Source organism: Salvelinus alpinus, chromosome 7, assembly GCF_045679555.1.
Source record: "Salvelinus alpinus chromosome 7, SLU_Salpinus.1, whole genome shotgun sequence".
NCBI lineage: Eukaryota > Metazoa > Chordata > Actinopteri > Salmoniformes > Salmonidae > Salvelinus > Salvelinus alpinus.
The window spans coordinates 11,016,515-11,037,487 of NC_092092.1; the positions used below are offsets into that span (position 1 = coordinate 11,016,515).

At 41.5% G+C, this 20,973-nt stretch overlaps 1 protein-coding gene across 1 annotated transcript in view; it reads right to left on the minus strand.

Annotated features, from left to right (window-relative positions):
- LOC139580473 (CUB and sushi domain-containing protein 1-like) overlaps positions 1-20,973 on the minus strand; it is a 451,300-nt gene that overhangs the window by 79,441 nt on the left and 350,886 nt on the right. Inside the window, exons 26-34 of the mRNA XM_071409207.1 lie at positions 20,390-20,592; positions 19,742-19,933; positions 18,750-18,888; positions 17,710-17,897; positions 15,782-15,976; positions 5,321-5,437; positions 4,378-4,491; positions 2,829-2,924; positions 1,110-1,313 (exon numbers count right to left, since the gene is read on the minus strand). Coding sequence (XP_071265308.1) covers positions 1,110-1,313; positions 2,829-2,924; positions 4,378-4,491; positions 5,321-5,437; positions 15,782-15,976; positions 17,710-17,897; positions 18,750-18,888; positions 19,742-19,933; positions 20,390-20,592 — 1,448 coding nt within the window. The remainder of the gene's footprint in view (positions 1-1,109; positions 1,314-2,828; positions 2,925-4,377; positions 4,492-5,320; positions 5,438-15,781; positions 15,977-17,709; positions 17,898-18,749; positions 18,889-19,741; positions 19,934-20,389; positions 20,593-20,973) is intronic.

Here is a 20,973-nt window from a genome sequence, read left to right on the forward strand (position 1 = left end):
AGAGAAGAGCACTCTTTGCCAGTCCTGTCTGGTACAGCAACGGTGGGTTTGTGCCCATAGGCGACGTTGTTGCCGGTGATGTCTGGTGAGAACCTGCCTTACAACAGGCCTACAAGCCCTCAGTCCAGCCTCTCTCAGCCTATTGCAGACAGTCTGAGCACTGATGGAGGGATTGTGCATTCCTGGTGTAACTCGGGCAGTTGTTGTTGCCATCCTGTACCTATCCTGCAGGTGTGATGTTCGGATGTACCGATCCTGTGCAGGTGTTGTTACATGTGGTCTGCCACTGCGAGGACGAGCAGCTGTCCGTTTTGTCTCCCTGTAACGCTGTCTTAGGCATCTCACAGTACGGACATTGCAATTTATTGCCCTGGCCACATCTAAGGCACATTCACGCAGATGAACAGGGACCCTGGGCATCTTTCTTTTGGTGTTTTTCAGGGTCAGTAGAAAGGCCTCTTTAGTGTCCTAGGTTTTCATAACTGTGACCTTAATTGCCTACCAACTGTAAGCTGTTAGTGTCTTAACGACCGTTCAACAGGTTCATGTTCATTAATTGCTTATGGTTCATTGAACAAGCATGGGAAACAGTGTTTAAACCCTTTACAATGAAGATCTGTGAAGTTATTTGGATTTTTACGAATTATCTTTGAAAGACAGGGTCCTGAAAAAGGGACGTTTCTTTTTTTGCTGAGTTTAGAACATTATTGTGACTAAAGAATCAACTTCTCAATATCTCAGTATGTTTATGGTGTTTATGGTAACTTACAAATGTAAAAAATTATGACATATCTATTAGATGTTCTACACACTGTATGTTCTTAAAGGGCAATTGCACCACATTTCAACCTCATATTCATTATCTCAGCACCATACCAATGTCTACATATGTAAAAACGGCGCATTCCTACGTTTTACCGCAAAAAATATATGAAGTAAAAACATTTATTTTAACGGCAGATAGTGGAAATGAGTCGTTTTCACAGACTCGGTATGGGTCTGGTGATAATTAATACCAGGTTGAAAAGTGGTGGAATTTCCCTTTTACAACAACATGTACCCATCTCTAAATCAATCTCCACAAATGTGACTGATTTGAGGAGGCTTACCAGCACAAGCGGGCACAGTATCATTCCACTGAGCTAGCGCATTGGGGACCACATTGCATTTGATGGCTTTGGATCCCTGTAGCAGATACCCAGGGTTGCACTCAAAGCGAACAATGGAACCAGCTGAGAACTCGGACCCAATCCGTCTGCCGTAGCGTGGCTCTGGGACAGAGCTGCACTGCGTGTCACTGGTGCGAGGAACAGCTACAAAGAAAATAGTACCCAGTGTTTAACACCTAGATGTGTGAACTCTTCGCTTAAAGCTCACAGGAAAATTGCAATACAATGTGGTTGTAATATATGATTTGTCATTATGGACATTTGAGATCTTTAGAATGATCTCAGTGTATCATCAGCCATACTAATGGCTAATTCATGCTGAAGTAAAAACACTTCAGCATGTGTTATAACTTTGTTATTCAATCATGAACACTCAGGACACCAAGGCATGGAAGATGACAATGAAACCAAATATATATATATCTGATATTCAAAACATGACTGGTTACAATCTGTACTACAGTATAGCAAAACATTATGTACCACTGCATGCATGGCCTTGTCCTCTCTTCTCTCACAGACGTGAATGTTTTTCACATGTGACGTGAAAGTGAGATTTTCACACGTTAAGGTTTTTCACGTGTGAAACTCCATATCCGATCTTCACATGTGAATGTTTTTTTTTTTTTTTTGGGGGGGGGGGAGGGGGGGGGTAAGAGTTCAAATACTATTTTATCTACAGTATATAGTATACATTAGTGCAATATTGAGGCCTTTACTGTTGGGCTGGGAGGGATTGTGTCAGATATTTCTAGATAGGTACCAGAGCGGAGTGTGTTCTGCAATCATGACTTGGATACCTCCAAGTACCAAACAAACTATCCTAACTGTCAGGGAGTATTTTAAAAACCCTTCCATCCCCACAGTCTGGTAAACACTGTACAGTATATGTGCTCAACATACTTCATGAAAAATTACAATTTGAGATCATTCATTTTTATAAGGCAGCTGACAGTAAAAGTTCATGTAATTCACATAGCTTATTTATTACAATTTTGACAGAGAGAGAAAATGCTTGATGTGTCCTGAGGTGAGCTATTATCTACAAGAGAGAGAACCTCTAAATGACACTAAAATAAAGTAGACATGACACCTCGATGATAAAAGCCAAAGGCATCATTGGATTTAAGGAATCTGAAAGGATTGAGTTAAGAAAGAAAAAATAAAAATCGTACTCTGCCATCCTGGAAACGTTTTATAAAACATGTGGGTTTATATTTTATATATTAATGTGTGACATTTTATATTGATTATGCAAGAGAGAGGGAGTCCTTAAATATTGGATACGACACTTTCAACATACTGTTCTATAGTGTATCTGTATGAGCCCTTCTGCTCATTGCCTACTAAAGCAGCTAGAAATCCCTTTTACCATGACATGCCTTGCGCAGGTATAATGATTAGAGTACTGGCACCCTAGGCTCCCATGGGGCAAGAGAGATAATGGCAAACGCCTTGAACAGCCTGACAACCATGGGAACCATAACATGGATAGATAAGACCCTTTGCTGCCTGGGGATGGAGGGCTTCAGGAGGCCTCCAGGACCCTCAGAAACACACCTACTGCCACAGGGGTAAAAACAGTAAGGAAAGGTCATGCATGACCTGAGTATGTATATATTGCAACGTATTACCTGTTCATACAGTATATAAACATACCTTGGTAAACAAAGTGGAAACCCCTGGCGGAAGGACCATTCTTTGCAGTAAATCGCACCATAATTTGGTTTGATGTCGCCAGGGGCAAGGTCTCTCCTGCAAAAAAAGGATGAATAAATGTTTTTTTTAAACGCACACAATATGCTGACTCAGTATTAACCCTATGAAGCCAACAGTGGCCTTTCTTGAGATTCCCGACCCTTCTTGTGTGCTATACAGAACAAAACCTCAGCTGCATGATGAATTGCTTCTTATAAATATACTAGCTCCCATTCAAGATCTTGCTGGGTAAATAGCATGCTGTTGGCAGTTGAACTTTTAAGTATGGTCTATGCAGTAGAGGACTCTCTTAATAATAAGAGGAAGAACAAAGTCTTATCAATAATGAGAATGTTGGACAAGCAAACAACTTTGTATAGGCTACACATTTGTAGGCCTGAGTCTTGTAAAACGTAATCAGCTGTGACAATGAAAACATGGTAGGAAGTGTCTTCTTGATGGCGTGAACTTATTGAAAGCCATGACATTTGAACGCCTATAATTAGGTAGAGTAGCTTATTGTGGATGTGGCTAATGTAGGTTGCTAATCAGCCTCCATTAAGGTGAACACAGCCAATGCATTATGATCTAATGTATCATTATAATTCAAATGTCACCATGAATAGACAGGGAAAACACATCAAGTTACTTGTTGATAGAAAATCTCAATTACTAGTGCAAAGGAATAGTGTACAGAAAATATTAGTATACACGTCTTGGACAAATGTCAGAGGTAATTAATATGTTATCTAATTCAGTATAACCTTTCCATTTAAATTTTATATAGCACATCACATACTGAATTCCTGAATGGTGAAATCCAAAGACAAAGTCAAAGCCCATCATCTCCCTTGGGAATATATTGTTGCACTGCAGAATAACACAAATCTGAATAGTACAAGGTCCCATACAAACAGTTTATATCCAACAGCCTTAATCAATCCTCAGAAGAATGTAAAGTTGAGGCTGATTTCTGTTCTGAAATGTAATTACCTTCCTCTGTTAATACCAGCAATAAATCGGATGAGGACAGGTGTTGAATTTTTCGTATTTTATTAGGTGGCTTTAAATAATACAAAAATCCTGAGAGAGAGGCCTAAGGACTGGGAGCAACAACGGCTCAATCGCAAAGTGGTAGGCCACACAAGCTCTCTCTGAAGCCATCTAGGGGTAAGAACAGTGTAGACGGCAACAGTAGCCTAAGGACTGAAACCATGGATACTCGTGATCATTGAAGCATTGCTTATTTCTGATATGGCATGGACATCAAGTCGCAATATGAATGTTATGTCGCAATATGGACGTTATGTCGCAATATGAATTACTGAAATGAAAACATTTTGAATGAGACAGTAACCAAGTGCCAACAGCAGTTATTAATACAGGGATCATGCTGAGACCTTTTTGTATTAACACCTCTTGTCTTCCCCAACAACATCCGCATGTGCGTGTGTGTTTTCCATCGGTTTTGTTCATTTAACAACGGAAAGAATGGAAAGCTATTACGTACCAGAATGAGACCCAGCGAGGGAGCTTAGCAGCCTGGCATTCTGATTGGCCCCATCAAATAGTTCCACTGAGTCATTCATTGCCGTCTGAAAGTAGGCAAACTGCCCAAACACCACTGAGGAGACAAAATGGGGACATCATATAGGTTACCTCAGTATGAAAAACGTGGCTACAAAACAATCCTATCTGCAAATGGTAAACCGAGTGTTTAAAATGGCAAAATGGAACTTGGAATCTTGTCAACAATGACACAAGGCTAGCATGCTAACTACCCAGGTCTCAGGGTGGGTGATGTCACCACATAACAGGCTAACCAACAATGTTTACCTTGCGATTTCACATCTGCTACACCAGTTCATGCATGATAAATACGCACTGAGGCACAGATATATACCTTATACAATTAGATATGTTTTGGTTGTGTCATCACAGCTGAATATCACGCACAATTGAGAAAGCATAACTTGTATGAGGTCAGACAAGAACCAGGGATAACTCTAACATACCTTGATCCATGATTCAGCACTTCATGACTGAACTATGCTTTGTATAAGCCTGGATAGGAGGAGACTATCTTAAGATACATACTTTCCACAATGATAATATCTGAAAATGATGGTAAATCCTCCATTGGACTGTAGGCAGCTAAATCACACTTGTCAGATTAAGTCTAAGTGCTGCTTTAATAATGTTGCAGTTGATTAACCCTTCTCCCGAGTGGCGCAGCGGTCTAAGGCACTGCATCTCAGCGCAAGAGGCATCACTACAGTCCCTGGTTCGAATCCAGGTTGTATCACAGCCGGCCGTGATTGGGAGTCCCATAGCGCACAATTAGCCCAGCGTCGTCTGGGTTTGGCCGGGGTAGGTCGTCATTGTAAATAAGAATTTGTTCTTAAAGGTGACTTGCCTAGTTAGATAAAGGTTAAATAAAATAAAAACCTTACCAAATTCTCCAGAGACAGTAATGTAGTAGGAGCACGTTTGACCAGTGGTGTAGTTCTGGGGGAAGTTAGGAGAGAGTACCACGCCTTCAGACCCAGCGTAATGACCACCACAAGGAGCTGAAAGACACCAGAAACCATCTCCGTGTTACTCAATTCCCAGAGACAATAATCATGAAAGGACAAGCACCATGTATACACATGGGAGAAAAGTCAGTGCACTAGTTGCGAGCTGTTATGTTGGAACAAAGATGTGCTGTGCGTTCTCTTAACATCTGGAGCGTCATTCGACATTCATAGCAGCTCAATGATGATGGTTCAAAACAACTCAATCCACAACTTGTTTTGTTTCTTTTAGTCCCTCTGAAAGGAACCGGTACAACCTGTTAAATTATGTCTGCGGGGACCTTTTTCAGCAACCAAACTACCAAAAAAAAGTGTTTATCAGAGGCATAACATATAGATCTTAACTCACTGTACAAAATATCAACACAGTTTCAGACCAACATTAAAGGTTAATCCACCAGGTCTGCTCCTTCATGCCCACATGATTAAGATTCCATATATCTCTGTGTTTATGTTGCCCTTAAGCATGTGTACAGTAAGTCCTTAATATGGCCTGCAATGTGTCCAGAGGTGAAGTATACTGATTTCAATGGCTCCATGGACACACGTGGCTTCACTCGTAACTACTTTGAGAAACTCTGAATAAATACTGGCAAAAGGAGAGAAAATGACGGAACACACAACATTAGGGGGCAGTGAGCTCTGGTCCCCTCTTGTTCTCCCTGACCCTAAATCCCTAGTTAACCCTTCTTCTCATTTCCTTTTTATTAAGTATTATTACTTGCTGTACACCTTTCAGAAAATGTCAATGCCCCAATCGCTTGATACCCTCCTGTGTTCTTCCTGCACCTGCCTTGTTCTTTCCATCCCCTTGGTCCTTGCTACAATGATCATCGATTGAGATTCCTGCCACGTCTCAAGCACCCTAAGACTCCCTGCGCTCGCTCCACCAGGTCTCCTCCTTCATGCCCACAATACCTTGCTCCCCCAGGTCTGCTCCTTCATCTGCCCACAATACCTTGTGGAGCTTATAAACCTGGTGTCAGGATGCAGCCCCGGCTCATGGTCCTCTGCTTATCAAACTCCTTCCCTTTGATCACATCACCCTCACCTCATACTTCCTATGGGAAGACAGAGTTTCTGCTGTAAAAAAATGTTTTGTATCTGGGTCTTCCCAGCCTAAAACTAGAAATTTCACACCCATGGAGCGAGAGATTTAGTTAAAGGTCCTATGCAGCCATTTTTATCTCAATATCAAATCATTTCTGGGTAACAATGAAAGGGATAGTTTTGGATTTTGTCTACATCCCCAGAGTCAGTTGAACTCGTGGATACCATTTTTATGTCTCTGTGTCCGGTATGAAAGAAGTTAGAGGTCGTTTTGTGAGGCAATGCTAAGTAGCGTTAGCACAATGACTGGAAATCTATGGGTATCTGCTGGCAGTCATTGCGACTTTCAGTCATTGTCCTGGAAGTACCTCAAAGAACTACACTGGACTCTATGCAAACTGGGAACCACATATCCTGAGGCCGCATTTATTCCTTTTGGGGATTTAAACAAAGCAAATTTGAGAAAAACGCTACAGAAGTTCTACCAACACATTGACTGCAGCACTCGCTCTGAGAAAACAGACCACTGCTACTCAGCTTTTCGAAATGCTTACAAGGACCTCCCCCACCCTCACTTCAGCAAATCTGATCACGATTCCATTTTGCTGCTCCCTTCCTATAGGCAGAAACTCAAACAGGAAGTACCCGTGCTAAGGACTATTCAATGCTGGTCTGACCAATCGGAATCCACGCTTCAAGATTGTTTTGATCCCGCAGATTGGGATATGTTCCTGGTAGCCTAAAACAATAACAGTGACAAATACATGGATACAGTGACTGAGTTTATCAGGAAGTGTACAGGAGATGTTGTACCCACTGTGACTATTAAAACCTACCTCAACCAGAAACCGTGGATAGATGGCAGCATTTGCGCAAAACTGAAAGCGCGAACCACCGTATTTAACCACGGCAAGGTGACTTGGAATATGGCCGAATACAAACAGTATAGTTATTCCCTTCATAAGGCAATCAAACAGGTAAAACGTCAGTATAGAGACAGTATAAAGTGGAGTAGTATTTCAACAGCTCATACACGAGACATATGTGGCAGGGTCTACAGACTATCACGGACTACAAAGGGCATCCCTAGCCGCGTCCTCAGAGCATGCGCAGACCAGCTGGCTGGAGTGTTTACAGACATATTCAATCTCTCCCTATCCCAGTCTGCTGTCACCACTTGCTTCAAGATATCCACCATTTTTCCTGTACCCAAGAAAGCAAAGGTAACTGAACTAAATGACTATCGCCCCATAGCACTCACTTCTGTCATCATGAAGTGCTTTGAGAGGCTAGTTAAGGATCATATCACCTCTACCTTACCTGACACCCTAGACACACTTCAATTTGCTTACCGCCCCAATAGATCCACAGACGATAAAATCGCCATCGCACTGCACACGGCCGTATCCCATCTGGACAAGAAGAATACCTATGTAAGAATGCTGTTCATTGACTATAGCTCAGCATTCAACACCATAGTACCCTCCAAGCTCATCATTAAGCTCGGGGCCCTGGGTCTAAACCCCGCCCTATGCAACTGGGTCCTGGACTTCCAAACGGGCCACCCCCAGGTGGTGAAGGTAGGAAACAACACCTCCACTTCGCTGATCCTCAACACAGTGGCTCCACAAGGGTGAATGCTCAGCCCCCTCCTGTACTCCCTGTTCACCCATGACTGCGTGGCCATGGACACCTCCAACTCAATCATCAAGTTTGCAAACGACACAACAGTAGTAGTCCTGATTACCAACAATGACGAGACAGCCTACAGAGAGGAGGTGAGGGCCCTGGGAGTGTGTTGCCAGGAAAATAAGCTCTCTCTCAATGTCGACAAAACAATGGAGCTGATCGTGGACTTCAGGAAACAGCAGAGGGAGCAACCCCTATCCACATCGACGGGACCGCAGTGGAGCAGGTGGAAAGCTTCAAGTTCCTCGGCGTACACATCACTGACAATCTGAAATGGTCCACCCACACAGACAGTGTGGTGAAGAAGGCACAAGACATTTGAGGCTGAAGAAATTTGGCTTGGCACCTTAAACCCTAACAAACTTGTACAGATGCACAATTGAGAGCATTCTGTCAGGCTGTATCACCGACTGGTACGGCAACTGCACTGCCCGCAACCGCAGGGCTCTTTAGAGGGTGGTGTGGTCTGCCCGATGCAGCATTGGGGGCAAACTACCTACAGCACCCGATGTCACAGGAAGGCCAAAAAGATCAACATGGACAACAACCACCCGAGCCACTGCCTGTACACTCCATTATCATCCAGAAGGCAAGGTCAGAACAGGTGCATAAATGCTGGGACTGAGAGCCTGAAAAACGGCTTCTACCTCAAGACCATCAGACTGTTAAATAGCCATCACTAGGCGGCTTCCACCCGGTTATGTAACCCTGCACCCTAGAGGCTGCTGCCCCATATACATAGACTTGAAATCACTGGCCACTTTAATAATGGAACACTAGTCACTTTAATAATGTTTACATATTTTTGCTTTACTTATCTCATGTATATACTGTATTCTATTCTACTGTATTTTACTCAATACCACTCCGACATTGCTCATCCTAATATTTATATATTCCTTAATTCCATTATTTTACTTTTAGGTTGTGTGTACTGTGTGTATTGTTGTGAATTCTTAGATACTACTGCACTGTTGGAGCTAGAAACATAAGCATTTCGCTACACCCGCAATAACATCTGCTAAACATGTGTATGTGACATTTTTTATTTTATTTATATATAAACACAGGCATATCAAGTTTTTTACTACACTGGGCCTTTAACACAGATCACGTCAGTAATTCGTAAAGAAAGGGGAATTGCTGTCTGATAATTGTTTAACTGTTGGCACTGTAAGCAGTGTCATGTCAAGCAAAAGTGTACTTTCTCTTTTAGGTATCAAATGCTTGATCACTCACTCACTATTTATCATAACAAATATTGGATTTCATTATTTAGTCTTTCAAAACAGGTTATGTAACAATCTTCATTATACATGAACAAATAAGGGAAAACCCCACAAATCAGGGAAAAACCCACAAAAAACTGAACATCTCAAAGATCAGGGATAAGCATTTCACTGTTAGTCTACACCTGTTGTTTATGAAGCATGTGTGTCACGCCCTGACATTAGTTCCCTTTTTATGTCTCTATTTTGGTTTGGTCAGGGCGTGAGTTGGGGTGGGCATTCTATGTTTTGCATTCTATGTTTTGTATTTCTTTGTTGTTTGGCAGGTGTGGTTCTCAATCAGAGGCAGCTGTCTAACGTTGTCTCTGATTGAGAACCATACTTAGGTAGCTCTTGCCCACATGGGTTTTGTGGGTAGTTGTTTTCTGTCTCTGTACCAGACAGGACTGTTTTGTTTGTACCGCTTTTGTTCTTTTTTGTTTGAGGGTTCAGTGTTATTAAAAATCATGAACATGTACCACGCTGCACCTTGGTCCTCTCCTTCTTCCTCAGACGAACATCGTTACAATGTGACAAATAACATTTCACTTGACTTGGGGTCAATCTACTCAGCATACATCCAACTGTGGGTAACCATGGTTATACTGAATATTACAATTTAATATTAAATATGCTGTTGAGATAACTGGTTACTTGAGCATTGGTCAGCCAGTATGAATTATGATGATAGTAGTTTTACATTTTTACCATCATGACTAGGTGAGAGTTACAGACAATGACAAGCTTCCAGAAGCCATGACCTGTTTATTAGATTTTCTGTGCAATATATGGAAATATTCGACGTTTAAATACACACTCTTGTCCAGAATGACTTACAGGAGCAATTAGGGTTAAGTACCTTGCTCCAAGGAACATTGACAAATGTTTCACCTAGTCTGCTCTGGGATTTGAACTAGCAACCTTTCGGTTACTGGCCAAATGCTCTTAACTGAAAATAAAGACAAACAAATTAAATGACACGAGACAATATGCTCAAATCAACACTGTATAATACGCCAGCCACTGTAGCGACGTGCCAAGGTAGTCATCGTCAGACCTTATTTATAATAAGAATTGTATGTGGGAATGTACATACTTTAGCTATTTAAGGACATTCAAACATAGCGTCATGTTTATGCATACAGTAATCGGACAGACGCCACAAGCCGCTTAAACCTAACAGACCGTACAACGTTGGCTGCTATGACATGTGCCTGATATGAATGCATCTCTACACCAATGTAAGCAAGTGTGATTTCCCTTCACTAGTATCATGGAAACAGACATGTCTTCCACCTGACCTCAACGTCTCATCTAGAGGAGTCAGCCGTGAAAAAACATCCATGTAATACCGCAGGAGAGATAATGTGAGAAAGAGAGAGGGAGCCAGATAGAGAGGGAGAATGAGAGCATGCATGAGACAGATAGGATGAGAGAGAGAAAGAGAGAGAGAATGAGAAAGAGAGAGGAGGAAGGAAGTTCAGATGTGGATACAGAGGACCATAGTGAGGATATTGAGGACCATAGTGTGGATACAGAGGACCATAGAGTGGATACAGAGGACCATATGATGGATACAGAGGACCATAGTGAGGATATTGAGGACCATAGTGAGGATACAGAGGACCATAGTGTGAATACAGAGGACCATAGTGTGAATACAGAGGACCATAGAGTGGATACAGGTGACCATAGAGTGGATACAGAGGACCATTTAGTGGATACAGGTGACCATAGTGTGGATACAGAGGACCATAGAGTGGATACAGAGGACCATAGTGTGGATACAGAGGACCATAGTGTGGATACAGAGGACCATAGTGTGAATACAGAGGACCATTTAGTGGATACAGAGGACCATAGTGTGGATACAGAGGACCATAGTGTGGATACAGAGGACCATAGTGTGAATACAGAGGACCATTTAGTGGATACAGAGGACCATAGTGTGGATACAGAGGACCATAGAGTGGATATTGAGGACCGTAGAGTGGATATTGAGGACCGTAGAGGGGATACAGAGGACCGTAGAGTGGATATTGAGGACCGTAGAGTGGATATTGAGGACCGTAGAGTGGATATTGAGGACCGTAGAGTGGATACAGAGAACCGTAGAGTGGATATTGAGGACCGTAGAGTGGATATTGAGGACTGTAGTGTGGACACAGCTATTGCATTGTTATGCCCTCAACACAGAAGCACACAGACATGCATAAATCCAAACAAACTCTAATTCCTCTAGTCTATGCAATTCATCTGGCGCCGGCGCGGCTGTGTGTCAACACTGCCCGCCTCTGAGGGGCGCTATACCACCATGCTTTAACATTATTACACACCTTCTATTTACAGTCATGGAGGATTCCTCATTCAAGAGACAGTCTTTTACTGTAGTTACTATGGAAACGAATAAAAGACCTGTTTGGATGAGAGAAGCTGAGAGAAAGAGGGGGGAAAATCCTTTATTATTTAAAAGGATCTCACCCCTTTCTAATTAGTTTTGTCTGAAAGCCCAAGGAAGTGCCTTGGAGTGAATCAGTATTCCAAAAAGCAGCGGAAAATAACAGACCAGTGAAAAATTTCAAATGGTTAAAATTTGGTCTTCAGTAGATATACTGTAGTTTTGCACCTACTATTTTCAGAGGAGACTAAAATATCAAAGATTAGAACATGAAGTAGCTAAATAAAGGTGAAGAGAAGGGTTGCTGGTATTAAATAAAGACGGTATCATGGTTTTTGTTCTTGTTTGTTGCATTAATATTCATTGCTGAACATGACAGTTGTTGAAACTGTCAGTAAACTGGACCTATAGAGTCTCACAACCACCCTGAAGCATCAATAATAACGCACAACTGACACATTTAAAGTGTTTGCTTTTCTTCTATACTGTACCACTTACATGTACACACCCACGGCTTCTAAAAATGGGGATTAACTGGGTACAGGAGCGGTTTACACTGAGAAATATTCCCACCCCTCCCCCCACAGTCATTAAATACATAACGATTCCTTTCATTAGCCGGGTGATACTGGGGACATTAGTAATCATTTCCCTCAACCGGCAGCAGAATGAGTTTTAACATTCACAGTGAGTCCTCCCTGTCTCACTGTGACTGATCTGCATATAACCCACGTGGCACTCTGGCGTTTTCACCGTCACTCAAGAGGCCTTGGCTTGCAGGCACAGCCACAGCCTTTAGAAATGGCTCTTTCTTTTGCTCACTTATGAACACAACCAGCAAATAGCTTTGTTCACCTCTTTATCATCAGGCAAAATAAGCTCAATTCAACCACAGACAAGAGGGTTAAATGCGCTTGCTGAAGGGGATTATGTGTGTTCTCACATACTGTATGCTTATGTTCAGGCATGTTAAAAAAGGCTAGGCAACTACGTTTCCCAGATATCAAACTATGCGGCTTACAATGGATTTCCTCAATCAATATGCTGTTTCATCTAGCCAAAATCTGACCTTAACCTTGAACGAATGATTCCAACTATGAAAAATACATAATTTCCCTTCCTTTCATTGATTTAAAACGTGTTCTTTAGAACGTGGCTTTAGTGTAGCGTATACAAACCTACGATCCTCCTTGAAGGTGACATAAATAACATATTTCGAGGACTAGACATAAACATAACTGACAGACAATACAAGCAAATGAAACAGAAACATTTGCTTCACATCACCTTGGTTTTCAGAGTGATTCCCAATTGTGTCTGCTGTGTGCTTTTCACTTTCGAAAAAATACAATAATATGGAATTCATATCTCCGATCAAATGTTGTGTGTCATTGAAAGCAGGCTATATACAACTGTTGAGAAAGGTCATAAACCAGAACAAGCCATTTTGCTCACTACTTTCATACATTTTAGTCTTATCCAGAGCAATTAGGGTTAAGTTCCTTGCTCAAGGGCAACAACAGATTTTTCACCTAGTCGGCTCGGGGAATCAAACAAGCAACCTTTCGGTTACTGGCCCAACGCTCTTAACCGCTAGGCTACCATTTTCTTTCAAGCCCGGGGTATCGATCAACAAAGGCCATTGTGCCATTGTGGCATTTTTGAATCAATAACATCATGTCTCACCCTTATAATCCACACACTTCTTCTTTATGGAGTCTAGGGATTAAAAAGCAAGTGCTCGGACATCCATAAACCAATGTTATGGGACCCCACAGAACATAGCCGTTCATTGTCACGGTTAAACAATCTTGATAATGGCAAATTATATTTCAATAAGCTCTTAGCGGAAAGACCCTTTCCCATTGAAATGTATGAAAGATTCAATGAGACAAGAGCGTTACTAGAGAACACTAGAATGGAGAAGCAGACAGTGATCCTGAGGTCCTCAGCTGCACTACGAGTTCAAGCTAACTGTGTCCATGACCAAGCCATAACTCTAATTACACAACGCTACTGAATCGTTCCATTCAGAATGACAAATGGAATGTTTAAGCCACATCCATAATGCACAATGGTCAACAAGGGAATGCAGCTCATGGTAATAATTCTCTAGCTCTCCACCAAACTAAAATAAAATAAATAATAAAATCGTTAAAGGCAAACAGCCAACTATACCATCAGTGTGAGCAAATAAATGATCTGGGAGTGAAGAAATGAAAGCTATCCCTCTCTAGGTACAGAATCAAAAAGGGTCAACTAATCAACACATGCTGTTTAAAAGCTCAAATCCCTTTAGACTGACTACAGACAGGGGTTAAGAGTGTTAGCAATGTAAAACCATTATACAGTCCCTCCAGGATTTTGCTGGGATTTTCTGTGATATTTGTGAGCAAAAATACTTGATTTTGCTGCGGCAATTCTGACATTTTGCATGGCAATACGTGATGATTTTGTCCAATTTGAAAATGCACTGACAAGGGAAAAATTTGTTGAGAAGTAACTTGTTCAAACCATATTATGCGGTAAATGTACAGTGACTGGTTGAAATTGCGAGACCTGTTCTTATACTGCGTTGATGGGTCAGTTTTATGCAATAATATTGCAATGATTTGACTGTTTATGCAGAAATAAAGCAGGGATTGGTCAAATTTGCAAACCCTCGCATAATATATGAAAAATTGTTGGTTTTGCAAAGAAAATTGCGATCGCAGAATAGCAGAATCCTGGAGGGACTAACTATAGATCCTGGAGGGACTAACTATAGATCCTGGAGGGACTAACTATAGATCCTGGAGGGACTAACTATAGATCCTGGAGGGACTAACTATAGATCCTGGAGGGACTAACTATAGATCCAAGGCTTCATTTGTAGTTCCTCTGCTGATTTGTTCTGCAGTCTCCTGTTGTTGTATATCCTTCTAAACTAGCTCTAGTGTTTGTTCAGTTTTCGACCCAGTAGGGTCTAGACTAGAGACAATGAGCTGTTTGCTTTGCTTCAGCTGTGTCTTGGTGCACAAAACCCTCTCTGTTGTTTATGTGAATGCCGGAGTAACTTCTTAATGACATACAATCAGATTCACATAAGCCCCAAATCTCTTAACGGTAGGAGCTCAGGTAGATTTTCACTCATGAGTCTCACACTCCCCCACAAGATCTGACAATTGATGGAATACGGGAAAAAAACAGGTGAAAATTTGTTTTAAAAATTAGAAGCTAGCTAATCTTGCTTGTTTCCTTGAAAATAGTTTATATCCTAAAATGATCAGCTTTATGCATACATCTAGAAATCTTTATTGAAAACAACATAATTCCATGTTCATCATGTCGACTATAACACTTTGGTGTGTGTCTCTCATATCCAAGTCATGTCTCCAGTGGCCGTGCTGCTGTAAGGTAGAGGCTCAGTGTGAGAAGTGGCAGGGTGGAGGCATAGAGATGATGTGGCAGCAACTACACAGCCACCTGTCTGAGTCTCCTCAGAGACACACGGACATGAAGGAGAGAGAGAGAAAGGGGGGGGGGTGAAAGGACGCGTGAGTGGCAGTTGTCACCGCCCAAGCTCTCACAACTGTCAATAAACTGCTAGAAAGTTCAGCCGTGGTCTTTAAAAAACCAATACTCCCTTCTTGTGCAAAGACAAAAAGGGGTCCACAAAACCTTTCGGTGAAACCAGTAAAAATTGGCTTGATATTAGCCTTGATTGATAGTGCCGATGATGGTTAGCCTCGCAAGCCACCTGATCTCACAAGCTTACATGAATGGTTCTCTCCCACAGAGCGGTAATCAGTCTGTAATTAAGAGGCTAGATGAGGGTACCAAGACAAATCAATTAGACTTGAAGGGAGGACAACAAGAACTCAAGGTACTCTCTCTGTGATAAGCTGTTGGGAATCAGATTTTATAACCGTAGGCAAACTGAAAAGATCTTACCTTTACACGATGGTAGGACCTTGTCCCATATAGGTTTTCCATCTGAACCGATAACACATGTGATTGTGGCTGGTCCAACAACAGTATATCCAGAGTTACATTGATAGGTCACTGTGGAGGCCAGTTTGTAGTCCATGCCCACGCGACTGCCGTTCATGATATTTCCAGGGTCAAAGCATGCCTCCCTGGGTTTCTCTGTGGAGTAGAAAACATACACAAGCTTAAGATAATGTACCGTGCAGGACAATAGACCTTGAGAGACTTTATTTCAATACAACACCAAGGAGGAAAATGTCAAACCATAATGATTTTTGCTAAAGCATTGCAACTTATCCATAAATGCAAAAGAAACTCCGCAGTTGAAAAGCTCAGATATCGGGAACAGGCAGGCTATGGTATCCTGGGTTACAGGGTGCATTCAAACAAATCAGATCAAATGTTATTGGTCACACACACATATTTAGCAGATGTTATTGCGGTTGCATCGAAATGCTTGAGTTCCTAGACCCAACAGTGCAGTAGTATTTAACAATTCACAACAATACACACAAATCGAAAAGTTAAAGAATGGAATTAAGAAATATATAAATATATGAACATTCCAGGGATTCTCGGAAGCCGCTACTGATGTTTCTCTATGGTGAACCTTCATGTAAGAGGCAGAACACAGGGAGTGTAGAGTACAAAAGAGCAAGTAGAGTTGCTCCAAGGAATCCTCAATAGAAAAGACCAGCACAGAGGGGAATGCAAGGTAAGCATCTGGGTCTGTAGGAAAAATGGGTGAGGGGGGTGGGGGGGTGAGGGCAGCCAGTGTCCTTAAGGGAACAGACACTAGGAGAAGGACAGTTGGAAAAAGCTCTGGAGGTGGTGCTTGTATACACTGCCAAACAAGATGACAGCTAACAACCCACTTCTCTCTGCTGCCTTGTGCTTTAAGAAGCAGTGAATGTTGGAGGGTAGAGGTGGGAGATTTTATCACTGAAATTGCTATAGTGCATCACAATTTCATCCACATTCCAATACCCAGAGAGGGAAAATGCTTCTCAACACACAAGGCCAAAGTATACATGCCAATGCCCTCAACCTAAAGCTACATTTTGATATGGATTTATGAATACAATTAGAAATAAAGTAGTAGAAAACATCAACAAATATATTAAGTTTATTACAGTAATAAGTATGAAAACAGAAATGGCATTATTTTAACCTTCTCAACATTTAAATTACCTTAGTTAATGGTGCATGGATGGGAGAAAAATATGAATATAGGAGATTGATTTACAGAAAAAAAGAGCGTAGATTATATTTTCAATTAGAGAGAGAAGAAACATTTGAGTGCTTTCAGCCTTGGGAGATGGAAAATCTCACTGAGTTCCAATGAAAGGCAATTAACTGTTTTTATTGACAAAAGCACAGTTAAATACAGGACCAACAAAAGAAAACGACAAATTATGCCATTGATTGGTTTGAAAAAATCTTCCAGGAAGAACGAGACGTTGAAGTGGCAAAATACTATACACATCTGTGTTCATGTGTTTTGTGACTTTCATTGATTTTCTGTAACAAATCAAACCAATTATCCAGTTGATCTACAGTAGTTCTATCATCAATGCCTTTAATCAAAAAGCATTTCATAAAAAGAAGTAGGTTGGAATACATACTGTTTTTCAGATACTGCATAGCTGTGTGTAGACAACAGACAAAATAAGGACATCTAGCTGACAGGGAGAACAACATGCAATAAGGCTGATAAAAACATGTTGTCTATAGAATGTATTCTCCACTTCCTGGAAATCTTTCATCTTAGAAATCTAGATCTGTTGAAAGCATTTTTTATAGAGACATCAACCTTACGATATGGCCAATGCTATACACTTTCATAGAAACCTAGGGTCACTTCCTGTGAGACTAACATGTTGACAACTTGCCTTTGAATTCAATGGCAAAGCCAGACATCCCGAGGGAAGCGTCACTCCTGAAAGCGAGGAAGAGGCTGTTGCCACTGCTCTCGATGCGCTCCGGGGCCTGATTTCCCTGCAGGCTGCTGATCAATGGGCCGTTGGAGTTATCCCCCTCATAGATGTGCAGGAAGTCATAGCTGGGCTCCATGTTGAAACTGGAAGTATGCAATAGAAAACAATGTTTATTAAAGACTGATGCCTGATTCGCAGGTTGGCATATATTGGGATGATTTATGTACTGGAGGCAGCTCTGCAAGTGTTTCACTAGTTGGCCACCAAGTCATAAAATCTGATTGTAAACCTAACCCTAACATTAACCACACTGCTAACCTTATGCCTAGCCCTACGCATATTTTTGTTTTCATAACTTTCTATGATATATAGCCAATTTTGACTTTGCCACTGGCTCATCTAGTGAAAATCCAGGACAAGATTCATCCCAAATCACATCAACCTGAGCCTGAATTACACCGTAGTGCCAACAAGAACCATACTCTGTTGGCTCGGATGTTTCCATTCACATTGTTCTTCCCAGCAACTATGGCAAGGCCAGGCCAGTTCAGCTCGCCTTGGCCCTACATTGTGAAGCAGGCATGTGGGGGCCTGTTTGTACTGTCTGTAACTGCCATTAGAGGGATGGTGAGCAAGTAATGTTCTGATGAATCTGAGATCAACTGATAAGAGTTCTTTGGCATTTTTCTCATTTGAGCCTATGTAATTCCTGTGGGTTGTGGTGCTTTGTAATTCGAGGAACTATAGTCCATTTTATCAAAGCTATTCCATCTATAGGTATCATCTAGGTATATGGCGTAATACAGTAACACACATCGATTTGGATAATATTTGAACAAAGGCAAACTATTTCACCTCAAACACAGATGTGTTTGATGTTTGTTTACGGTAATTACCAAACTGACAAAGACAGAGTGGATACACTCCTTCCATCGGCTCTTTGACCTTGCTCCTTATTACCGTCGGTGCCTCGCAGCATAGCGTGAGTGACATACCTTTTGAAAATTAGGGCTATAACAAAGTCAGGGTTGACTTTAATTCTCCAGTCACATTCCTTTCCTGGTGGGTACGGCTGTGGATAGTTGGGTGATAGAATCACCCCAGCAGGGCCTGTCACATTGCCGCCGCAGGTAGCTATCACATCAAGGAGAGTGAGGGCAACACACAGGTTTTAATACGACTTGTCTCCATCACATTAACTGTTTATGTTGATTGAAGTGACAAAACAGGCCACCATGCACAGACGTTCAGTGACAAACAGTAGCGATGGAATTCCTCCCTGCCACTGTCATTCAGAAAAGTTATTCACATCTTTGCTTCTTTAATTTTACCGTTGTGTGAGACTTGTTTGAATGTCAATTCAAGCGTGAGCTAAGCAAAATAAGACTCCATTTGAGTTTCAATCCTGTCAATCATGTACTTGATTGGGAGGGTTTGTAAGAGCAACATGTTTCTAATCTTAGTAATCTTCCACCATTACAAATGATTCTTGCTATAAATGGCCTTCCATCAAACAATTATTAGTGGTGTGGTAAACATACCAAAAGACTAGAAGTGACAAAGCACACTGTCTGACAAGAGGATTGGTTGACAATGGCTGAAAATGCCAATTACATTTCAGTTACTGATTAATCATTTTTCACAGGGGGATTCACACTCTACTGAGACATGGTTTACATTCCTAATGTTACAGTTCATTCATTCTAATAATAAACATGTCACTCATTCAACATAAAGTAATTAAGCAGACACAAATGAGTGGTGGTTCATAAAACACTGTTTACATGGATTTTCAGATACCACAAATCCTTCAATGAAAACAACGCAGCGGCCTAGCATACACATCCCAAATTACCTTCTTGCAGCAGAATTATCCTAAAGGGAAGGAACATCTACCTATTGTACAAACTCTTTGCGGACATCAAGCCAAGAAGAGAAATAACAGTGAAGTCCTTTCTCCATTACTGTGGAAGTCAAAGCAACATACCTATACAGGTTGGAGGGTCTGGTTGCCAGTAGAACCTGTTGTTGAGCTGTACACAGGTGATCTTGTCCAGGCCCTGGACCTGGTAACCTGGGTCACACTGGAAGGTGATGGTGTCCCCGGGCTCCCGACTATCCCCGTAACGCGTCCCGTTCTGGGGTGTCCCAGGGTCATTACAGGTCATGGCAGTAGTAGCTGAAATCACACAAATTAATCACTTATGAATATTAACATGAGACAAATGCTGACATTTTGACAACACACATTTCATTTATACAACTAACATTTTTTCGGCCAAATGCTGATTATGATATAATATAATATTGTATTTGAAATCATTGGACTGGCAGCAAACTGAATTGTGGAGACTACTTGTCTTTGAAATAATAGTTCCAGAAAATATTTGCCATTTATATGCAAATGCAATGCTCCATTTCATTTATATTTGCATGAAATATTTATGGTGCAAATTTTTTATTCGTCATAAGAGTGGTTTATATGTAGGTATAAAGGACATAAAAACAAGTTCAAATCGAGGCTGAGAGAGGGAAATGTCAAGAAACATACTGTAGCCTTCGTCTGAAAAGTTACTGGTATGAATGTCATATCAGAATACTTCTGGTCTGTTGTGACAGGTAGAGTGCTACTTACTTGAGAACTGAATGGAGAAGCCTGACTTGCTGATGAAGTAATCACTGTCAAACTGGAGTGTTAGGATGTTGAAGGTGCTGTGGGTGTCCTCGGGCAGAGCTGACCCACTCCATTCCTTCAGGAGGATACCCCCCTCTGTTGGACCGTCCCACACTTTCAGGATGTCATGGGCCACTTCCGTGTCAAACACTATGAAGTGGAGGCTAAATAGAAAGAGCGAGAATGATTCATTATACACTATGCAGCTCTTCAAGAATTAGAACCTTGCATACTATATCAAATCAAGTCAAATGTATTTATATAGCCCTTCTTACATCAGCTGATATCTCAAAGTGCTATACAGAAACCCAGCCTAAAACCCCAAACAGCAAGCAATGCAGGTGTAGAAGCACTATAGTCAGGCCTTACCATTGGTTCACATTTGTGACAAACACCTACACAACAATACCCCATAAATCAACTGACCAAGGGTAGGTACCAACTTGTAATACAAAATTATCATTGGAGTTCTAGCGAATCAGTCCTCAAGTAATGCCTCAGACCAAGGAAACATCTAGATCAGAGCGGTCTTTCTCGCCAAAGGA